Source organism: Onychostruthus taczanowskii, unplaced genomic scaffold, assembly GCF_017590055.1.
Source record: "Onychostruthus taczanowskii isolate IOZ18803 unplaced genomic scaffold, ASM1759005v1 scaffold18, whole genome shotgun sequence".
Lineage (NCBI taxonomy): Eukaryota > Metazoa > Chordata > Aves > Passeriformes > Passeridae > Onychostruthus > Onychostruthus taczanowskii.
In genome coordinates, this window is record NW_024499017.1 from 10846100 (window position 1) to 10864354 (window position 18255).

The 18255-nt window shown below is 43.9% G+C and overlaps 1 protein-coding gene across 1 annotated transcript; it reads right to left on the bottom strand.

Moving 5' to 3' along the window:
- Nucleotides 1-4143: 4143 nt before the first annotated feature.
- On the bottom strand, nucleotides 4144-17767 carry KCNG4 (potassium voltage-gated channel modifier subfamily G member 4). The gene is made up of 2 exons (XM_041400839.1): nucleotides 17018-17767; nucleotides 4144-4929 (listed from the first exon to the last, which is right to left on the bottom strand). Exons 1-2 carry the CDS (start codon nucleotides 17765-17767, stop codon nucleotides 4144-4146), a joined length of 1536 nt encoding a protein of 511 aa, XP_041256773.1.
- Between the last annotated feature and the right edge of the window lie 488 nt (nucleotides 17768-18255).

Consider the following 18255-nt stretch of genomic DNA (forward strand, 5'->3'; position numbering starts at 1 on the left):
GCCCTTTATCAGTTTTAACTTCAACACGTGGCTAATAATTTATTACTTGTAGAAGTAAAAACTGGGAATGTGCTGTACTTCTTCCTCTCCTTGACCTTTTAGGTTTTCATCATTATTTATAGGTTACTGCAATGTATTAAAATAATTTTCTGAACCAAAAAAAGAGGGAGAAAATCTTTCATGAGGAAAAAAAACCAGAAGGGACTTGCTGAGTGTAATTTCTGTCAGCAGATGTGCCTAATTGATCAAAATAACTGCACAACAGTGTTTGGGTGTGTTTGAAATAAAATTGTTGACCACTGCAGGTTTTAAATAGTTCTGCTATAATTAATGCATGGCATATGCCGTCCAGTCCGTGAATTCTTTTACAATTTGCTCCTAAAATAAAACACTGTTCATTCAATGAATTTGTGGCTTAATCAACCTGGTAACTCTATGTTATGAATGCTAGTGGCTGGATGCAAAGACAGGTGAAAAGCAAATTTCAGGAATCCTAAGGCTGAAATAACAAAATACAGAACCTATGAAATTAAAGGAAGTTAATTACTGGGATAATAACATGTCCATCTTATGTAATGCTTCTGTACCAGAGGAACTGGTGAAAGTCACAGAGGACAAACAGCTGGGGGAGAGCTGGGAGGTAGCAGGGCTGCAGAGAAACCTGGAACAGGCTGCAGAACCCCTGAGGAAAGGAGAGTTAGCTCAGAACAAAGGTCTCAACCCCTCGGTGGGATTTCAACATCACAGAAAATTTGCATTTAGCCCCTGATCAAAAGCCATTCTCTGTGGTTTGCGTCCGTCCCAGACCGGGTGGGAGGGTTCTGTGTTGTGCTCTCACAGGACTCCCAAAGGTTGGGTTGCAGAGCAGGATAAATTCCTGATTTCCCCCAAAAAGCAGCAGGGTGGGGGATTTTTGCAGGCTCCTACAACACCAGGAGGTGTTGCTGTGCCAAGGTAGCAATCAGAAGCTTCAAGAGAGGTGCAATGAGGTGAGGGCTGCACAGTGCAGCTCCCCTGGGTGATGGGTGCTGTTCCTCTGCTGTTTCTAGGATGCAGGTCCAGGGGAAAGGGTTTGAAGTCAGGGAAGCCGGGTGGCAGGCAGCTCAACTGCTCTTTTAATTAAATCTGGTTAGGAAATGATTCGATCTTGGCAACAACAGTATCTGCTAATTGTAACTGCTTGTTCTGAATGTGTTACTCAGTTGAGTTACACCAGCACTAAATGTTCCTCCTAACATATTTTTCCCTCCCCTGTAACACGATGAATCACGCAGGACTTATTTTCTGTGAGAGTTGGTGCAGCCCAGACCCAGCTATTAGAGGAGATTTAACTTCAAATCAGAAATATGAGTGATGGTCCAAATTCAGCTGGGCATGCAAACACTCAGCTCCCTGTCAAGAACTGGTGCTTTGTTTGTTTGAACTCTGTGATTCAGCACATTCTTGGGTTGTGTTTTGGAGCTTACTCAGGGTTAAACACTAGACTGAGTCAGGGTTTGGATTTCTGTCACTGTCCACAGTCCCAGCTACATCACAGAACCTGTTGGACATGGAGCTGTTACAAGCACTTGAGCAGCAAAACGCCCAATATTTCACCAGATATCTACATTTTTATAGCCATGTGCTGAGCTAATTTTATGTGCAACCATGTTGAACTAACTTCTGAGCTAATAAGGATATTGTTACTTGGAAAAACCAAATCAGCCGCCCTACCTGATTGTTTGTGTCTCCAAAGTGTGTGTCAGTGGGAGAAGTGATTTTTTAAAAGCTGCATCAATTCTGCATCAGGATTTGTGTCCCAGTAGCCACTAGTGATCAAAAGCAAGCACTGGATTTGGCATTGCCAGGGCAGAGGGGCAGAACCTCCAGAGAAATTAAGGTGTCATCACCATGCACAGGACCCTGGAGAGGTTTGCTTCATAGTCCAGACCAGGATTTTCTCTGATTTATCATCTCACTGGACCTACTGTAGAGAATTGTCAGCAAAAAAAAAAATTTAAAATTGTTAAAAATAAAAAATCAGATGGATGTGTGCATAAACCATCAGAAATTGCATATTTAATGGGGCAAAGGTATATGCCTGTCATCTACAGTCAACTTGTTCCTCTTGTTGGAACATCCCTGTGAATAATCTGCTGCAGTTTCTCTGGTTTGAATCATCAGGTCAATAGCAAGATAAACCCAAGAGATTAATTTCAGTCACGCCATCCCAGTGGTGCCAACAACTGTGCTTTTCTCTACTTCAGCTGTGCAGGAGAGAGGGGAGCAGCTCAGCTCCCAAATGCCTGCCGGAAGCTCCGAACTCTGCAGGTGGCTGGGTCTGGGGGTCCAGCTGGGAGATGGGGCAGGTGTCCCCAGGCTCCCAGTGTCCCCAGGCTGGGCAGGAGGGGTGCCTGCCCTGGGGAATGCTCATTCACTGAGCTTTGCCTCATCACAAGGACGTGGGGGACCTTGGCAAGACTGAAGAAATGGAGTCATGAAAGCTGGAATTCTGATTAAAAACTAATTTAGGCCTTGATTAATCTCAGTGCTTAAATACATTCCCGAAATTCAGCACCCTGTGGGGGTCAGGAGGGCTCTCACTGTGGCTGGGAGGGGCCATGAGCATGCAGGTGTGTGACCTGCATGGAACCCACTGAGCACCTTCACACCATTAAAGGGTCACCTTGTACAAAACCATCCATTCTGCTGCTAAGCCCTGTTGATTCCTTCTGGCTGTACATCAGTATCCCAAAAGGGGCATCTTCCATTTCCATCAGAAAATCACTCCCACTGCCTCTCTGGTAATCATTCCCCTAATTCTTTATTATTTGTATCTTTGGATTCTTCTTAGCTATCATCACATTTTCAAGAAGTCTGTTTTTTATCTTTCTTCCAGAGAAACCATCACCATTCAACAAAAAATATAACACCAAGGCTGTTTGATATGGTCAGTAAGCTTGGGCTTTTTTTTTTATTCCTCATTTTTGTTTTAAATAATTATATGAAAAAGAAGTTTGAAGACTTTTGCTGTCTAGTATGATATGTTTACAGTCTGCAGACCACAACTGCATTTCAAGCAAATGCTCTTGCAAACAGTATGTGTTTTATACAAAGCAGTGCAATTTGTTAGGTACAGATTGATCATCTGGCTACAGGCAAACTTTGAAAGCTGTCACATACAGCGGTTTTATTTTAAGCTTGTTACTGGCTTTAAATACAGCATTTGAATTTGTGTCTGTATGCCTGGTGGATGAGCTGTGGATAACCACATTGGTGTGTAGCCCTGAAAGAATGTGTCTTAACGCCTGGCTCGGGATATTCATTGCAAGAACACAGGAAACTCAAAGTCAAATAAAATAACAAGTGTGTTTGTGCCAACAGAAGCTGGTTTGTTTGTCACTCATTCAGTGTTAGGTATTCAGCAAGATGCATGAGTGGTAGAGACAAAGTTTATTCTTAGTAGTCATAGAGAAGAATGAGCATTTATCACTGAAGAAACTCTGACTTTTTTACATTCTCCCAGCCTCCAGCTCCACGGAGATTTTTTGGAGCTGGCTCTGTTGGGTTGGCTGCTGCTTATACCTATCCCAGGAGAGAGGATAGCACTGTAACCTGTGTTGTTGCTTTGCTTTGTGTATTTTGCTAATGCACGCGTGCACGTATCTGTCAGTGGTTTTGGGAATGGCCCAGGCCAGGCCCAGGTCCCTGTGTAGAAATGTTTGATGGGCAATACCAGATGTGTTTGATGGGGGAGGCCTGGACTAGTTCCCTGTGTAGATGTGTTTGGTGCGGGTTCTAGGCCCAGCTCCCCATGTAGAAGTGTTTGATGAGGTCTCCAGGCCCAGCTCCCCATGTAGATGTATTTGATGGGGGTCTCTAGGCTCAGTTCCATGTGTAGATGTATTTGATAGTCTCCAGGCCCAGTTCCCCGTGTAGATGTATTTGATGGGGTCTCTAGGCTCAGTTCCCTGTATAGAAGTGTTTGTTGAGATCTCCAGGCTCAGTTCCCCGTGTAGATATATTTGATAGGGGTCTCCAGGCCCAGGTCCCTGTGTAGATGTGTTTGATGGGGTCTCCAGGCCCAGTTCCCCGTGTAGATGTGTCTGATGGGGTCTCCAGGCCCAGTTCCCTGTGTAGATGTGTTTGCTGGGGTCTCCAGGCTCAGTTCCCCGTGTAGATGTATTTGATAGGGGAGGCCTGCCCCTCCAGGATCAGGCTGTCCGTCTCATTGAAGGTGTCGCTCTCCCCGGAGCGATTGGCGCTCTTGGCTCGGCTCAGCCGCGACTGCAGCCGCTCTTGCTCCTTGCGCAGCTCGGAGTAGGAGTGGGAGAAGGTGTGGAATATCGAGGTTGCGGGGAAGGACATGATGAGGATCCCACTGAGGATGCTGCTCAGAGCCACCATCTGGCCCGGCACGCTCCGCGGCACCATGTCCCCATAGCCCACGGTGGTCATGGAGATGATGGCCCACCAATATGAGGCAGGGATGCTGGTGAATTCCAGCACCCTTCCCGACTCGTTCTCGGCCAGGTACACCAGGGGGGAGAAGAGGGTGACGGCCACGCACAGGAAGAGCAGCAGCAGCCCGAATTCCCGCGTGCACTTGCGCACGGTGAGGCCCAGGGTCTGCAGGCCCAGGGAGTGGCGGGCAAGGCGCATGACGTACAGGATCCTCAAGGCACGTAAAACCCGTAGCACCAAGCCCACCTTCTCCAGGTACGTGTTGCTGCTCGGCCTGTCCTCCTCCTCGCTGGAGTCGTCCTCGGAGAAGATGAGGGAGGCGTAGTAAGGGGAAATGGCCAAGAAGTCAATGATGTTCAGGGGTCCTTTGAAGAACTGACACTTGCTCCTGGCCTGGATGAAGCGGAGGCAGAACTCCAGGGAGAACCAAGCCACGCAGACGGTCTCGATGACGAAGATGTAATAGCACTTCTGGGAACACTCACCCTGCCGCAAAACAGAGAGGGAAATAAACAAAAAGAACAGTCTGTGGACCAGCATCCAAAAACGCTGAAGGAGGAGCAATATGGATCTGCCTGAGTCACTGGTAGCAGAGATAAACAAACCCCAGCTCACAGGTAGTGTGGCAGCTGTTCTTCAGTTCCACAGAGAGTACTGAGCACACAAAATAGCTGAACAAACAGCTCATTTGTCTCACTGGTCATGGTCAGGCCTCTTTGGTCAGGTAGGCCATGAGGAAATTGAGGCCTACCTGCCTCATTTTACCCTGTTGCTTCTTCCAACCTACTGGAATTAAACCCACCTATGTATAAAGTCCTGGCATGCAGGCTGTAAGTCCTGAATGCTTCAGACAGGTAGAAAAATTATAAAAGAAAGGCCTCATAAAATCAGGCCTGCCCTATTAAATTAATAGCTGGCTTGTCACTTCTTCTAAATGCAGCAAAGTACTTTGCAAGTTCTCATGTGAAAACATCTTGAAAACAAGGGTTCATTAACACAACAATCTGTTTCTAGGGTGAAAAACAAATGCACCTGTATAAACAATAAGATCTGTCCCATGAGAATCAATGAAGAAAATATGCAAACAATTCAAGAGTAGAGAGATTTGACGGACAGGTTAAATACCTTTTACTAACCAATAGAGTAATTGGCAAGAGAGTTATCAACAAATTAAAGTTGCCCATGAGGTCTGTAAAACTGTAAAATGAGTTGTGTGAATAAAAAATTGGCTTTTCCCACATGAAGAAAACAGAGTCATGGCAGACTTTTTACAACACTCAATATTTCCCACTTTCTGCTGCACTTGGGAGTAACAATTCTTTTTGTGTTATAGAATTGGCCAGTAGAGGTTCCCTCTCAAGAGAGTGTTTACCCTGCCCAACCCTCAGAACAATTTAGCTCTGTAGCAGCATTTGGGGATTTTTCCTCTCTGCACAATAAGCTGCCGAGTCCATATTTTACCCCTAAAATGAAACACCATGGAAGCTGATGAAGGCCTGGCTGATGAAGGCCAGGGCTCTGCATGCAGGGTCAGGCTGTGGCTCCATTTGCAGTCAGGGCTGGAGCACATTGATGTTTGCAGAGCTGCTGACTGGGCTTGATGAGATTGCCTGCAATCAGCAGTTGTGCTGTGCAGTGCTCACTTTTCTGAGCCCTGAATTATTTGTACAGTGCAGCCTGGACTCTGCACAAACCTGCCTCTGGTCACTCCAGTGATGGGACCTCTGAATTATTCATTGCTCCCATCAATATTTACTTAATTTTTTGTTAGCTGGGCTGAATTTCCAGTACAGCTGTTATTTATTTGCCTTTAGACATTTGCAGGTGTCATTGCTTTCAGATCATCATGGGGCTTTCCCTATTCCTTCCTTAGAAAATAGAAGAAAAGAAATTTTGTTTAACCTGGTTAAACCTGCCTGGTTTGTTAAAGCTGGTAGGTTTAACCATTAAGATGAAGGCTGCCTTTTGAACTGAACATGAAATTTCAAAGTGTAGCAATGTAGAGACTGTTTGGGAGATTTTTAATTCTTGCCACCCTCAGTAACTTCAGTATTCCCTATGGAAATTTATATTTACTTAGTGAAGGCAATTTATGCTGTCAGCATAATGAGAACATGCTCATTGCCTTCACATTGGGAGATGGATTTCATCCCAAGAGTTTGCATGTGAATGTTTTATATATTAGGAACATTTGTATATATTATGGAATGCACCTGACTTGATTTATATAGAATATTCCTCTTTAAGTCAGTCTCCTCAAACATTCTTCATCCTTTTGAATATCTTGTTCAAAAGCAGCAAATAGTGAAATAAGAGGGGGTAGGGGAGGCAATATCAAGCATCAAAGCCAATTTCTGTTTCTCCCAGTAGTTCTGAGGATTTTTACAGCTCAGTGTTTTATGTTGCTCTCAGAACTGTTGTCCAAAGAACAGGCAGAGCACACTGACTTCAAAGCTCTGTTCTCACCAAAATACTGATGCCCCCGTGTCAGTGGGAGACTTCAAGTTTTTTTTACCACTACATTCTCATTAGTTATTTTCACTACAGCCCAAATGCTCTAATCCATGCAAGCCTTTTTTTGCCTAAATGTCAGATAAAGAAATCTCTGTGCCACAACGACTTCTGTACAATTCCTCCCTTGGAAACAAATCCCTGCACAAACTCCCTCCCTTGACCTCACCATTTACTAGAGTAGAATTCTGGCATTTTATTTCCAGACCTTTGAGCCAAATTTTCACTGATCTCCTTCTCCTCCTGCTACAGTTTTGCTCACAGTGGAGTGGGAGCTCTAAAAGCTCCAAGCTGGGGTGGTGCTGACTGTGAGCAAGAGGGGAAGATGAGGTTTCATTTAGAACTGACCACAGCTTATTTTGGGAGGGCTTTTTCAACCAAACCATCTGACATCAATCTGTACTCAACCTGTCACTGACTTTGATGGGAGAACAGTTACGACAGGCCCAGCAGTGAGTATGTAACTCTTTATACTTTTTATTCATCCTGCAGATTTACTTTTCAACAATGCAAGAATTTATCAGGATTTATGGAACTTGCCTCCAGCAGAAATTCTACAACCTATGATATAAATGTAATAAAATGAGTGCCTGGTATTGATCTTCTGTATGAAATGAGCATTTGGCTCAGCAATGAATGAAACAATATTTTGTGTGTAAAGAGATATATACTGAGCCTGGTGTCTGAAATATTGAGTGGTTTCTTAGATTTATAAACTACCTCGAAGAAGCAAAGGAGTTGTTTCAAACTCCTCTACCACCAGAGACAGTCAAAGATTCAAGCTTCCTTTTGGTTATCCCCCTCTGGTGTATAAGAGAGTGGCTTATTTTCCATGTTCTCTTATGTGCTGGAGTTTATGGTGTTACAGTGAGATTGCTCATTTTAGGGTATTTCTGTTAAATTCTCTTTAAACAGGAAAAAAAATTATGCAGGTTCATAATAAAATAGAAGCAGAGCAGTACTGAGTCCAGTTAACCCAGTTCTCTCAACAGCCAGAGGAAACAGGTGCCCAAGGAACTCTCCTGGCTTCTGTTTTCCCCTCACAGAATCCCAGAATGGTTTGGGTAGAAAGTACCTTAATCTTATCTTAAACCCTTAAACCAGGTTACTCCAAGCCCTGTCCAACCTGGCCTTGGATACTTCCAGGGATGGAGCAGCAAAAAAGCAATTTATTCACTAATTGTGAATCCCAGCTAAATGTGCTTGAGATATGTGCCACTCACAAGATAAAAAGAGATAAATTTCTCAGCCTCTTAGTTTGCCAGGAAACATTAATTAAAGTGTAATGACATCAAGGATAACAAACAGAATCGGATCCCAGGGTTATGCAGCACTAGCCTAACTTACAACAGGTATAAATCTCATCTAGTGAAAATAATATCTTTACATGCATCAATAATTTTAATAATGCCCAGGGAGACTGAATCAGAATTTCCCCTGCAGAATATATCTCTCTATCCATTCTGGTTTCCAGATGCTGCTCACTTTTTTTTTTATGTAGAAAGGGAAAAACTTTATTATTATTAAATAACTGTATGACACCACCAAGGAACTCCTCTTGTTCCTTCAGGGTCTGCTCTGTGCTGATCATTTGTGTCACACCTGTCTGCCCTCTAAGACAATTGACAAAATATGCTTTGGAAAACTTGTTCTGAATCATTATCTGATCCACCAATGAGTTTTCTGCTGCCAGAGATTTACCCCAATACCTTTTGCCGTGGGTATTTGCCCTTTATTCCCTCTTAATCTGAAGTCCAATGAGGAAAGAAATCCTGTTATTCCCATTATGTTGGGAGTGCAGTGGTGCAGCTGTGTGAGGATAAAATTGGATAGGTACCAACTTTCTGCCCTGGGTGTGATTGACTCTAAGTGGAAGTTTATTGGCAGCAGTCTGAGCCTGTTCTCTGTGTTGTGTAATTTGGGCTTTCCCACAATCTATAAACAGGTCTAGGAGGTAAAACAAGCAAAACTACAGCATTTCCTGTGATCTCCTTCCTGTATTTGCCAGGGAGCTCTGCTCAGGGTGGTGTCAGTGATTCCAAGTGTTTCTTGTGTCAAATGATCTATTCCCAAGTTAAAAGCAAATGATCTATTGTGTTAAATGATCTATTCCCAAATTAAATAGCAAAAGTTCCTCCAGTGCTTGTGGAACATTTTGCTAATAAGCACAGCTTGATCAGTACCTGGATTATTTCAGAATCATGTCATATTTCCAGAGCTTTGGAGTGGAAATCAATATGTACCTCAGCACAAGGTATATGTGTTGCTTACACAGCACACTTGTGAGAAAGGAATCTCGTTTTACTTATGAAGCCAAGCTGATAAAAGTCCTTGAACCCAGCTAGAAGTCATAACAGAACCCCTGAATGCAAACACTGTTATTCCCAGGGCATGTTTATGGGAACCAGCTGGCTCATCATCATGATCAAACAAATGAGCAATGGGCTGAAAGGATCTGAGCCCTGCTCCCAGCCAGCTCTGCCCAAGCTGCAGCACTGACGGCTCCCAAGGAAAGGCTGCCCTGTGCTCAGTGACCCACACCCAATGGAGCCAGAACCAGGCAGGGAAAGAGCTCAGAGAGCACATGCTCCATCCTATTGGAGTCCTAGAGGAGCTTCCCTGAACACAGGACCTGCACCTTCTCATCCCTCTGCACTGGAGGGACAGGCTGCCAGGATGTCACCATTCACACCAGGAGCGCGCTGGCTCCGTGGCTGACGCAAGGTCATGGTTCACACCTGCTACACTTATCCTGGCAGGGGCAGGTTTTGTTTGGCACAGCCAAGCTGCTGCTCAGATCCTTCCTGTGATGCACACACTGCTCTGTGGACAGAGGCCAGTGTCCACCAGAGAGGAAGCAGATGGGATCAGCCTGTCCTGCAGCCCCTGACCTGCCTTCTGCCAGCCTGTGCTGCCCAGCACTTATCCCAGCAGGACTGCTCTTCCTGCAGCCTGGCCCTTTGGCCAAAATCAGCCAGTCCTCTAAGTGCAGGATTTAGAAGAAAAGCCATCAGGAATTTCCCTCTCTAAGCCCACTGTTGCCATTTCCTGGGTGGGGGCTGTTTTCCAGTTTTTTGCACTTCTCACACCTGGGCAGTGCATCCTGGTCTAGAGCTTCTCCCTGAGCAATTCCCTCTGTGTGAAAAACACAAACTAATGGTAAAAAACAAGCTTTGGTTCTTCCCACAGACCCAAGGCAGTGGGAATACAGAGGAGGCTGAAGTCTAGAGAAGGGTTAGGAAGGAGCAGAGGCAGAGAAAGACCTGGGCGTAGGGAACCGAGCTACCCAGCTGGCTCCAAGCTGTTCTTATCCCATTGGCAGCAGGAAATGAACAGATACAGGGCAGAAATCCCTTTTGGCCGTGAAGTGGTTAGGAAATGTGGTGCCAGTGTGTGTTCCCTGCATACCTGAGCTCTGGGATCCAGCTGCAGTGCTGCAGGTAGTGCTGAATCACTGCGGCCGCATTGACGCTGTTATTTGAATAATTAAACCACGCTCTGCTGAATCAAATGATGGGGAGGGATAGCTTGAAAACCCCGTGTTATGGATCACATCAGCACTTGGATTTATGGTTTCAGCCTGGTGCAATAAAATCAGAAGGTTACAGCCTGCTGAGAAAGAGACTCTAACCTGATTTAGGGAATGATGAGCTTGTTAAAGCAGTGCTGTGTATTCTGAGAACACAATGAGTTCCCACTTGTTCTGCTTGATGGGAAAGAAGCCTGGACTTAGGAAAACAATTACTAAAACTACAGTATTTGAGGAAACTGAACTAATATTGGTATTGTATTAATGTGGACATTAGAAAGAACAGAGAAAGAAATTAATGCTCTGTGTCCAACAAATAATTATCCCCTCTGGGACAGAACTGTACCTAAAATAAAATGCTAACATTAACTTTTAAACTTTAGTCTGCAGACATTGGTAGAGTCAATCTGAAGAATCTAGTTTTGATTTAAACCAGTTGGTGACTCCAAAGGGTTGGTGTTAGCAGAAAGCTGGGAAAGAGTAAACTTTTTCTTGTTTTTCTAGTGAGGAATCTAACAGACAATTTTGTAACTGTGCAGAGCAGTATAGTCAAAACGACAAGGAATTTATCTGAACTTGGAAGGATGACCTTCAACTGACAGTTTTGCTGTTGGTCAAAGCGGTTTGCCTGTCACTGTTTCTTTGTTTCTTTTCTCACTGCATTGCAAATTCTTTGGAGCAGAAATTCCTTCTTATTGTAACTCTGGAGTGCATGGGGCGCCAAAGATGGTTAAATCTATTTTAAGGGGAGATACTGGTGCTAATGAGAGGTGCTGACACTGTGAGAAGGAACTTGGGGGATAAATTTGTTTCAAACAGAGTTTTCCAGAGATGGAATGCCTCCATGAAAGGCAGCACCCTCTTCCCAAAGAAGTCATTATTAAACACTCACCGGTGCCGAACCCCTTGAGGAGAGCCAGGCGAGGGGAGTGAACAGGCTTTTGTAACTATTACAGCCCTGAAAGCAGCAGGAGGGCAAAGAAATCCTGACTCCCAGTGAGGGACACGTGCTGGGACGCTGCACAGCTGTTGGTGCAGTGCCCAGTGCAGAACAGCTGGAACAGCTGGGACAGCTGGGGGTCCCCCAGGATGGCGTGCAAAGCTCAGAGCCTTAGCGCTGCTGGGACACAGCCAAGAGGGGATGAACATAAGGCAAACTATTAATGTCTAATTGTGCTTCCTGAACCCTGGACACTGGCTTTGGAAAACCAGGCAGGATCCATTCCCTCCCGGGTCAGAGTTTGTGCACACACTGATTTTGGGTGGCCTGAGGGTGAGCTGGGGCACAGATGGTCAGCAGTGAGCACCCCCTCCGTGCCCCTTTGGCTGTGCAGAGCAGAGCTTCAGTAAAATGAACTTTATCAGAGCTGTACATAACAGACTCAGTGCTGAATTGGGCAGTTCTGGGTGTGGATGCCTGGGAAATGGTCACTGATAATGTGAGACTCTGAAATCAGGGTCTTCATGTGACAGTGCAATTTCAAGGTCAAAGCTCCTGGTGTTTCTGGCCTCAAAAAAAGGCAGATCCCATAAAGCAATAATTCATAAATATATATCAAAAAGTCCCAGCCTGAATATTCTGATTTCTGTTGTTTAATGGCTTTTTATTTAACCTTTCTTCAATCATTATTAACTTAACTAATTCAGTCAGTGAAGCACATAAATAGCTGGGTTTCACTGTGCTGAGTACACCCAGACCAGGAGGGTTTCGGTGCTTGAGTGAAGCAAATTTTCCTACTTTCCTTGCTAATCAAAATGGTCAGAAAAAAATCAGAATTGCACTGGATGCTTGGACAATTTAAGAGAGGTGATTGTCTGCAGAAAATGACCTGATAAGAACCCAGAATATAGTGCTTGAGCAGATGCAATAAAGCCAAAACACATCCAGCTTTATTTTGTTCCAAGTAATTTCAAGTCATATGTATATAGCAGTATATTTATAGATAGGCATGCACATATATGCCTTTGTAGTATTACACTTTAAATAAGCATTACATTTTCTTTCTCTTCACAGTATGGCAAATAAATTGGGGTTTTCTCCTGTAAAGTAAAATTATTCCAGTTTTAAAGAAAACCTGTTTTTTGGCAGTTTCCCCCAGTGTGCAAGCTAAATATTCTTTAGTATCACACAGAAAGCTTCAGCAACATCAAGCATTAAAAAACTAATCAGGGCCTCCAGAATAATGGTGTAGAATATAAAAAATAATTTTAAAGTGGTTAGGTTTGTTAAGTACTGGGTCCTACTCATTTGTTCATGTTTTCTGGATTCTAAGTGCAACCAGAGACAAGAAACTTACTCTTTTAAAAGGAACTTGATTTCCACATAATCAAATGATCCCAGGAAAAGAAGCTTTTAAAAATGAGTATTCTGTGTTTCAGGATAAAACCTTCACATGAAACAACGGTGGTTGCAGCTTATGACGATTTTGTTTCATTAGGTCCTATAAAATACCTAAAGCAATTCCAAGCTTCTCAAGGTTAGGTAAGAGCAAACACAAGAATTAGCAGTAACAAGGTCAGGGGATGGAAATATCTGGGGGTTTTCTCCCCCCTGACCTTAATTTGCTGCCTTCCTGGAGGACAGAACTTGCTGTAGCCTTTCTGCTGAGTCACTTCTCCAGAGGATGCCAATTTTAGGGACTCATTAAATGAAATATCTCATCCCAAGGAAAGTCCCAAGAGTACTTCAAAGTGTTTTCCCTCTCCAGGTCCCTCTGCAGTGGTTTTATCCCAGAGTTTTCTGGTGTAATGATGTGGGTTTTTTTCCCTTTGGGTTGGATGTGCTGAGCAGTGGCTGTTTCAGTGACCACTCTTAGATCCTGATTGTAACTCTCATGTGGGACTGGGGCTTTTGGGGGACTTTGATGGGACTTCATCCTGTCTCTAGTGAGATGATCCAAATTTCTTCATTATATGGTAATACTTACCATATAATGATAACACTGGTGAATTTTGTCACTCCAGCTTTCCTACCCTGCATGCTTGGTCTCCAGTTCAGATTTGCAGTTCTCTCAGGCTGCCTCTTCAAATCAATAACAGATTCCCACACCTCTAAATGTGCCCTTTTTTTCGGTCTCTACATGCCTTGATTACTGCACATTGATGATATTAGATCTGTTTTTTACCAAAGACAGTTTGAGCTCCGTAAAGAACTGATACAAATATCATGGACAAGGATATATTGCTGTTAGAGAATGTTGTAATTCTGTTATTTTATTCCTAACTAACCTAACCTTGTTACTGATGACTCCTCTCTCCTCAGCCTCACAAATAATAAAACATTTTGTATATTAATTTCATGGTCAGACTCAAACTTGAGCTCACCAGAGCTGTTCCTTTGCTACTCCACATTTTTGCTGAACTTTTTGCTCACCCTTCTCCTGGGACTGTTCTCTTTGTGTTGGCATTCACATCATGTCCATATATACCATAAACTTACAGAAATATTTGCCTAAATCTGGGTGGTTTTTTTGTTCATGAGGAGGTTCCTAAATGGCATTTGGCACATCCTGGAGTGTGTCACTCATAACAACTCCTCCTTTATTTTGCTGTCAGCTGCATCCCCGAGTCCAGGCTCCCCCTCCCATCCCCTCTGCTGCCCCTGGCGCTGGCTCCTTCCCTCCCCTCTGGTTGCCAGGGTGACTGGGTTTCCCTGATGCAGATGCTCTCTCCTGGCTCCCTGCCATCCCTCTCCCGGAGACAGACCCGGGTTTTCACTTTCCCTCGCATGCTGAGGACTCCTGGCTGCTCTTCTGCCTGCTCTTTCCTCCCTTCTGAGCAGACCTGGCTCAGCAGCTGCCCAAAGGACCAGGGATCTGCTGTGCCTGCAGGGTGGGATCAGCAGCCTCTGAGCCAAGTGGAAGGCGCCTTGCATTATTTTTCCTTTTTTTTTTCCTTTTTTTTTTGACTCTGATCCTTCTTGAGCTGGAGTCCAGCCAGTTCTCACTCTCTCAATGTGGCTGTGGTGAGGAGGAGCAGGACCCTAGAGTGGTACATATGCAGCAGAGGTAAAGCCTTTTTTGTCTGTTTTTCAGAATGGGTCATATGGATAAATTCAATTTCCAGTGTTAGTGACATTGGAAAATGGATCCTTGCAGTACTTTTAAGGATATTCACCTCAGAGCTTTTGCCAAGCTTTAACTCAGAATTGACTAAACCTCAAAACAGAGCATCTTTGAATTCAGGTGTGGAATTTCAGATCGTTCAGAAACTTTGTGAAGGAATTTGACTGTTTGCTGTCACTGAGCAAACAGATATTGAATCATCTTTGTGTTCAGCCCTAAAAGCAAAAATTTCAGGTCCTGCATGCTTGTTTCAGGTTGCTGGTAAATGTGGCCCCACCTTGGAATCTGAGGTCAGTTCTGAGTTACAAATCAACAGAGAGTTGATTTTGCTAAGTATGACTCAGCTGCAGCCAAGAAGTCCTAATTTTAGTCAATTAACTTCAGGGAGCTATTTGTCCAGCTCTAGTTAAAATGCTCTTTTGAGATCCCAGTAAGGAAATTTTAGTTGTTGCAGACTAAGAATTTAGGGATGGAAATTTAGGGATGCCAAAACTGCTTGTTAGTAGTTCAGATTCTCTGCTTTTCCACAAGGCAAGAGTATTTTGTCTCATATATTCCCCTATGTTTCCTAACATCACATAATTCATAGTAAGGGACTTTTAATACTCTGTATTCTGGGGCAGAATGACAAAGTGCATTAGGCTGGTGCTGTAAGTCTAAATTATGGAATGTTTACAAATATTTGGACAAATGTGGTCCTTTCCTCAAGTTCATCCTTCATCCTCTCCCCTGCACTTTCAATCCATCTTTTGAGCTTGTTTCAACGCAGTTTGCTTGTTTTGAAAGTACTGATATATATGCAAATCTCTAAGTAGTAATGTCATCCTTGTTTTATAGGAAATCCAGGAACAGCAGCTTCACTGCAGCTCCCAGACACACTTATAACCCTCAGCATGCTTTTCTTTCTAACCTAGTAATTTATTTTTTAAACACACAACCCCTTACATCCAGCAGAGCTCTGCTCATATGCTGGGTCTTTTACGTGGGACTTATTTATCAGAGCTTTTTGTGCAGTGGTTGGGAAATGAAGATAAAAAGCACTGAGCCACTTCCATTAACAAAGTTAGTAGGAAGCACTTGCTGGAGCAGAGTTTGTAATGTTTGTACATCGAGCTGGAAGAAGGATGTTCTATATTTAAAGTACTTCCTTGGAAGAAGCATTGGAACAGTGTTAACAGCTTTTCCTGTGAAAACGGTTTTTCCTTTTTTCAGCCAAAAAGTAATGGAATAGCTGGGGAAGGCTGCAAGAGCACCAGGCTTATTCCTGACAGGTTGGAGCCTTCCTTAGCAAATGGAAGTTAATATTCAAGGGGTTAAAAGGGAACAGGGAATTATCTTAAATTTCAGCCTCCTGTGCAGTCCTCAGTACTATCCAAAGACATCAAATATCAGGATGTGTCTTAACCATGACAAGGCTGCTTTGACCAGTGAAATAAATACAGATTTTTGTCTTGTGCACACCAGGCTGTGCTGCAAATGTAAAAATTACTTTATTCATCAATATGTGACACTCTGAGGAGTGTCTTGTCTTACAGCAGGGGTTGGGGCAGGGGGTTTATTTGACACAGATTTCCTCAGCACTTTTGGAAAGGCAATCTGCAAATGAAGTGCAGGATTCATCACAGAGATTAGTCAAGGTTATTTGATGAATTGGGATTGTTACCACATCTGAAATAACTTTGGATTCTTACTTTTCCTCTGGTCTATTATTACAAAAATAAATCTTTTAAATGTTAAAATATTTACAGCAATGTTATAGAAAAGATCTTTTATGTGTGGTACAGGCTTGATTTATTTGCCCTGAATTAATGTGGATGAGTTCTTTGAGAAGGGTTTAAATGCAGTTAGCAGTTCAGATAGTGCTTGGTATTGCTCTTACAATATGTACATATATATGGGGCAAATACAGAATTCTCTTAGCATGAATTATGATTTTTTGGAGGCACAGCTTTTATGTATCAGTATGTGCAAAAATACTTCATCTGCCTCCCATCCTTCAATCTTTATCCAACTACTGAAATGTAATATATAAAAATTAATGAATATTTCTCCCTCTTTAAGCATCTGAAAGTTTTATCACAAGGGAAGATGCCCAGCTGCTTTAAAAGTAAAGATGTCAGAGGAAAATATTTCTGTAGCTGATGTGTCCAGAGGAGAGATTGCCTGTAAATAGAGTGAAGCACCTTGAAAACTCCACAATGTCAGTTTGAGAGTCAGTGCTAACAAGTTCATCTTACACTGGCAGCTGCTTCTCAAGAAGGAAAAACCGCCCTATATTGGAGAGCTGAAATATTGCTCTGTCCAAAAGCTTTCTTGCATTCTAGCTAAAAATCAGTATATTTGTTCCCATTATTCTTAACATGCTATCACTTGAAAATGATAGAACTAATTTGAGCCATAGCTGCGTTTTCTGTCTCCCAGACTGTGCCACTAGTTCTGGGGTTAGACCAGTTAAGAAGGACTGACTTACCCTGTCTTCTTCAGCTCTTAAATCTGGCATTGTGCTCACACAAAGGCTGACAGCCGTGGTGGCCACAAAGAGGATGGAGAGACAAGCAAAGACTTTGCCTGGCAGTCCTGACTGGGGATTTTCCACCATATCTCTGAGTCTGTTCATGAACTGCCCAAATCTGGTTTTCTCATCCAAGACACACGAAGCTTCCTTGCTCCTCCGGAGCTCCTCTTCTTTGCGGATCTCAGCCAGCTCCTGCAGCTTCTGGAAGAGTTTCCGAAAGCAGCAGTTCTCCAGGTTGGATTCCTCAATGCCCCAGTACCTCAGCTCCTCCTGGAAAGACAAGGCACACATGTCTCTCAAGAGCATCAGCTTCCCTGCTGCTAGGAAGCTGACAATCATCCCGAAAGCGTTGGGGTTCCTGTCGAAGAAGAACTCGTGGGTGTCCTCATCGTAATCGTCACACAGCTGGATGATTTCTTCATAGCTGCTGCAAAGCTTCAGTTTGCTCAGTCTGGTCAGGGGAAACTCGTCCAAAGTACTCCAAGGCAGCAGGTACTTGATGCCTCCAACGTTGATCATGATCTCTGTCTTCAGATCGACTGCAGACACTTGGTCAGGGTGGTAAATCCTCCTGGCTCTCTGGTAATGGACCCCCTTGACAGAAGGGGTTTCCACGCAGATGGGAAGGAAGTGGCTCAAGGAATTGCAGGAGTTGTAGCTAATGTTGCTATAGTCTTGGTCACTGCCTCTGGAGAGAATAGGCATCTCTAAGAGTTCTCACCGGGACGTCCAGAACGGCATCAGAGCAGGGGGATCTGTCAGCCAGAGGATACAGGGAGGAGGAGAAAACATAGCAGAGGTTACTGCGAGAGAAAAGGTGTCTCCAGCCACTTTCCTCGATCAGGAAATCAATGAGTGCCTGTTTGGTAAGTAAAAGTCACCTCTGTGCCTCTTCCTGAAGCCTGCAGCCCGTGAATGAGCTTTGCTTTGCTGCCTCATTGGTTGTCTGGCAACACAGGCACGGAGCAGAGCTCCAGCCTCATTCATAATTATCACCGAGGCTCGGCTGCCTGCAAATCCACACGGGAACACCTCGGGCTCTTCTCCGAGCAGGTCTGGGCACCCTTAGATCCTTATTTTATCCTTATTTTCCGGTCGTTGTCGCTTCGCTTTCTTGTTTCTATAAACCCCTAACCAGGGGCTAACTCAACTAAGCTGCTTAATAGTTATTAGCGGCAGAGCGGTCAATTACC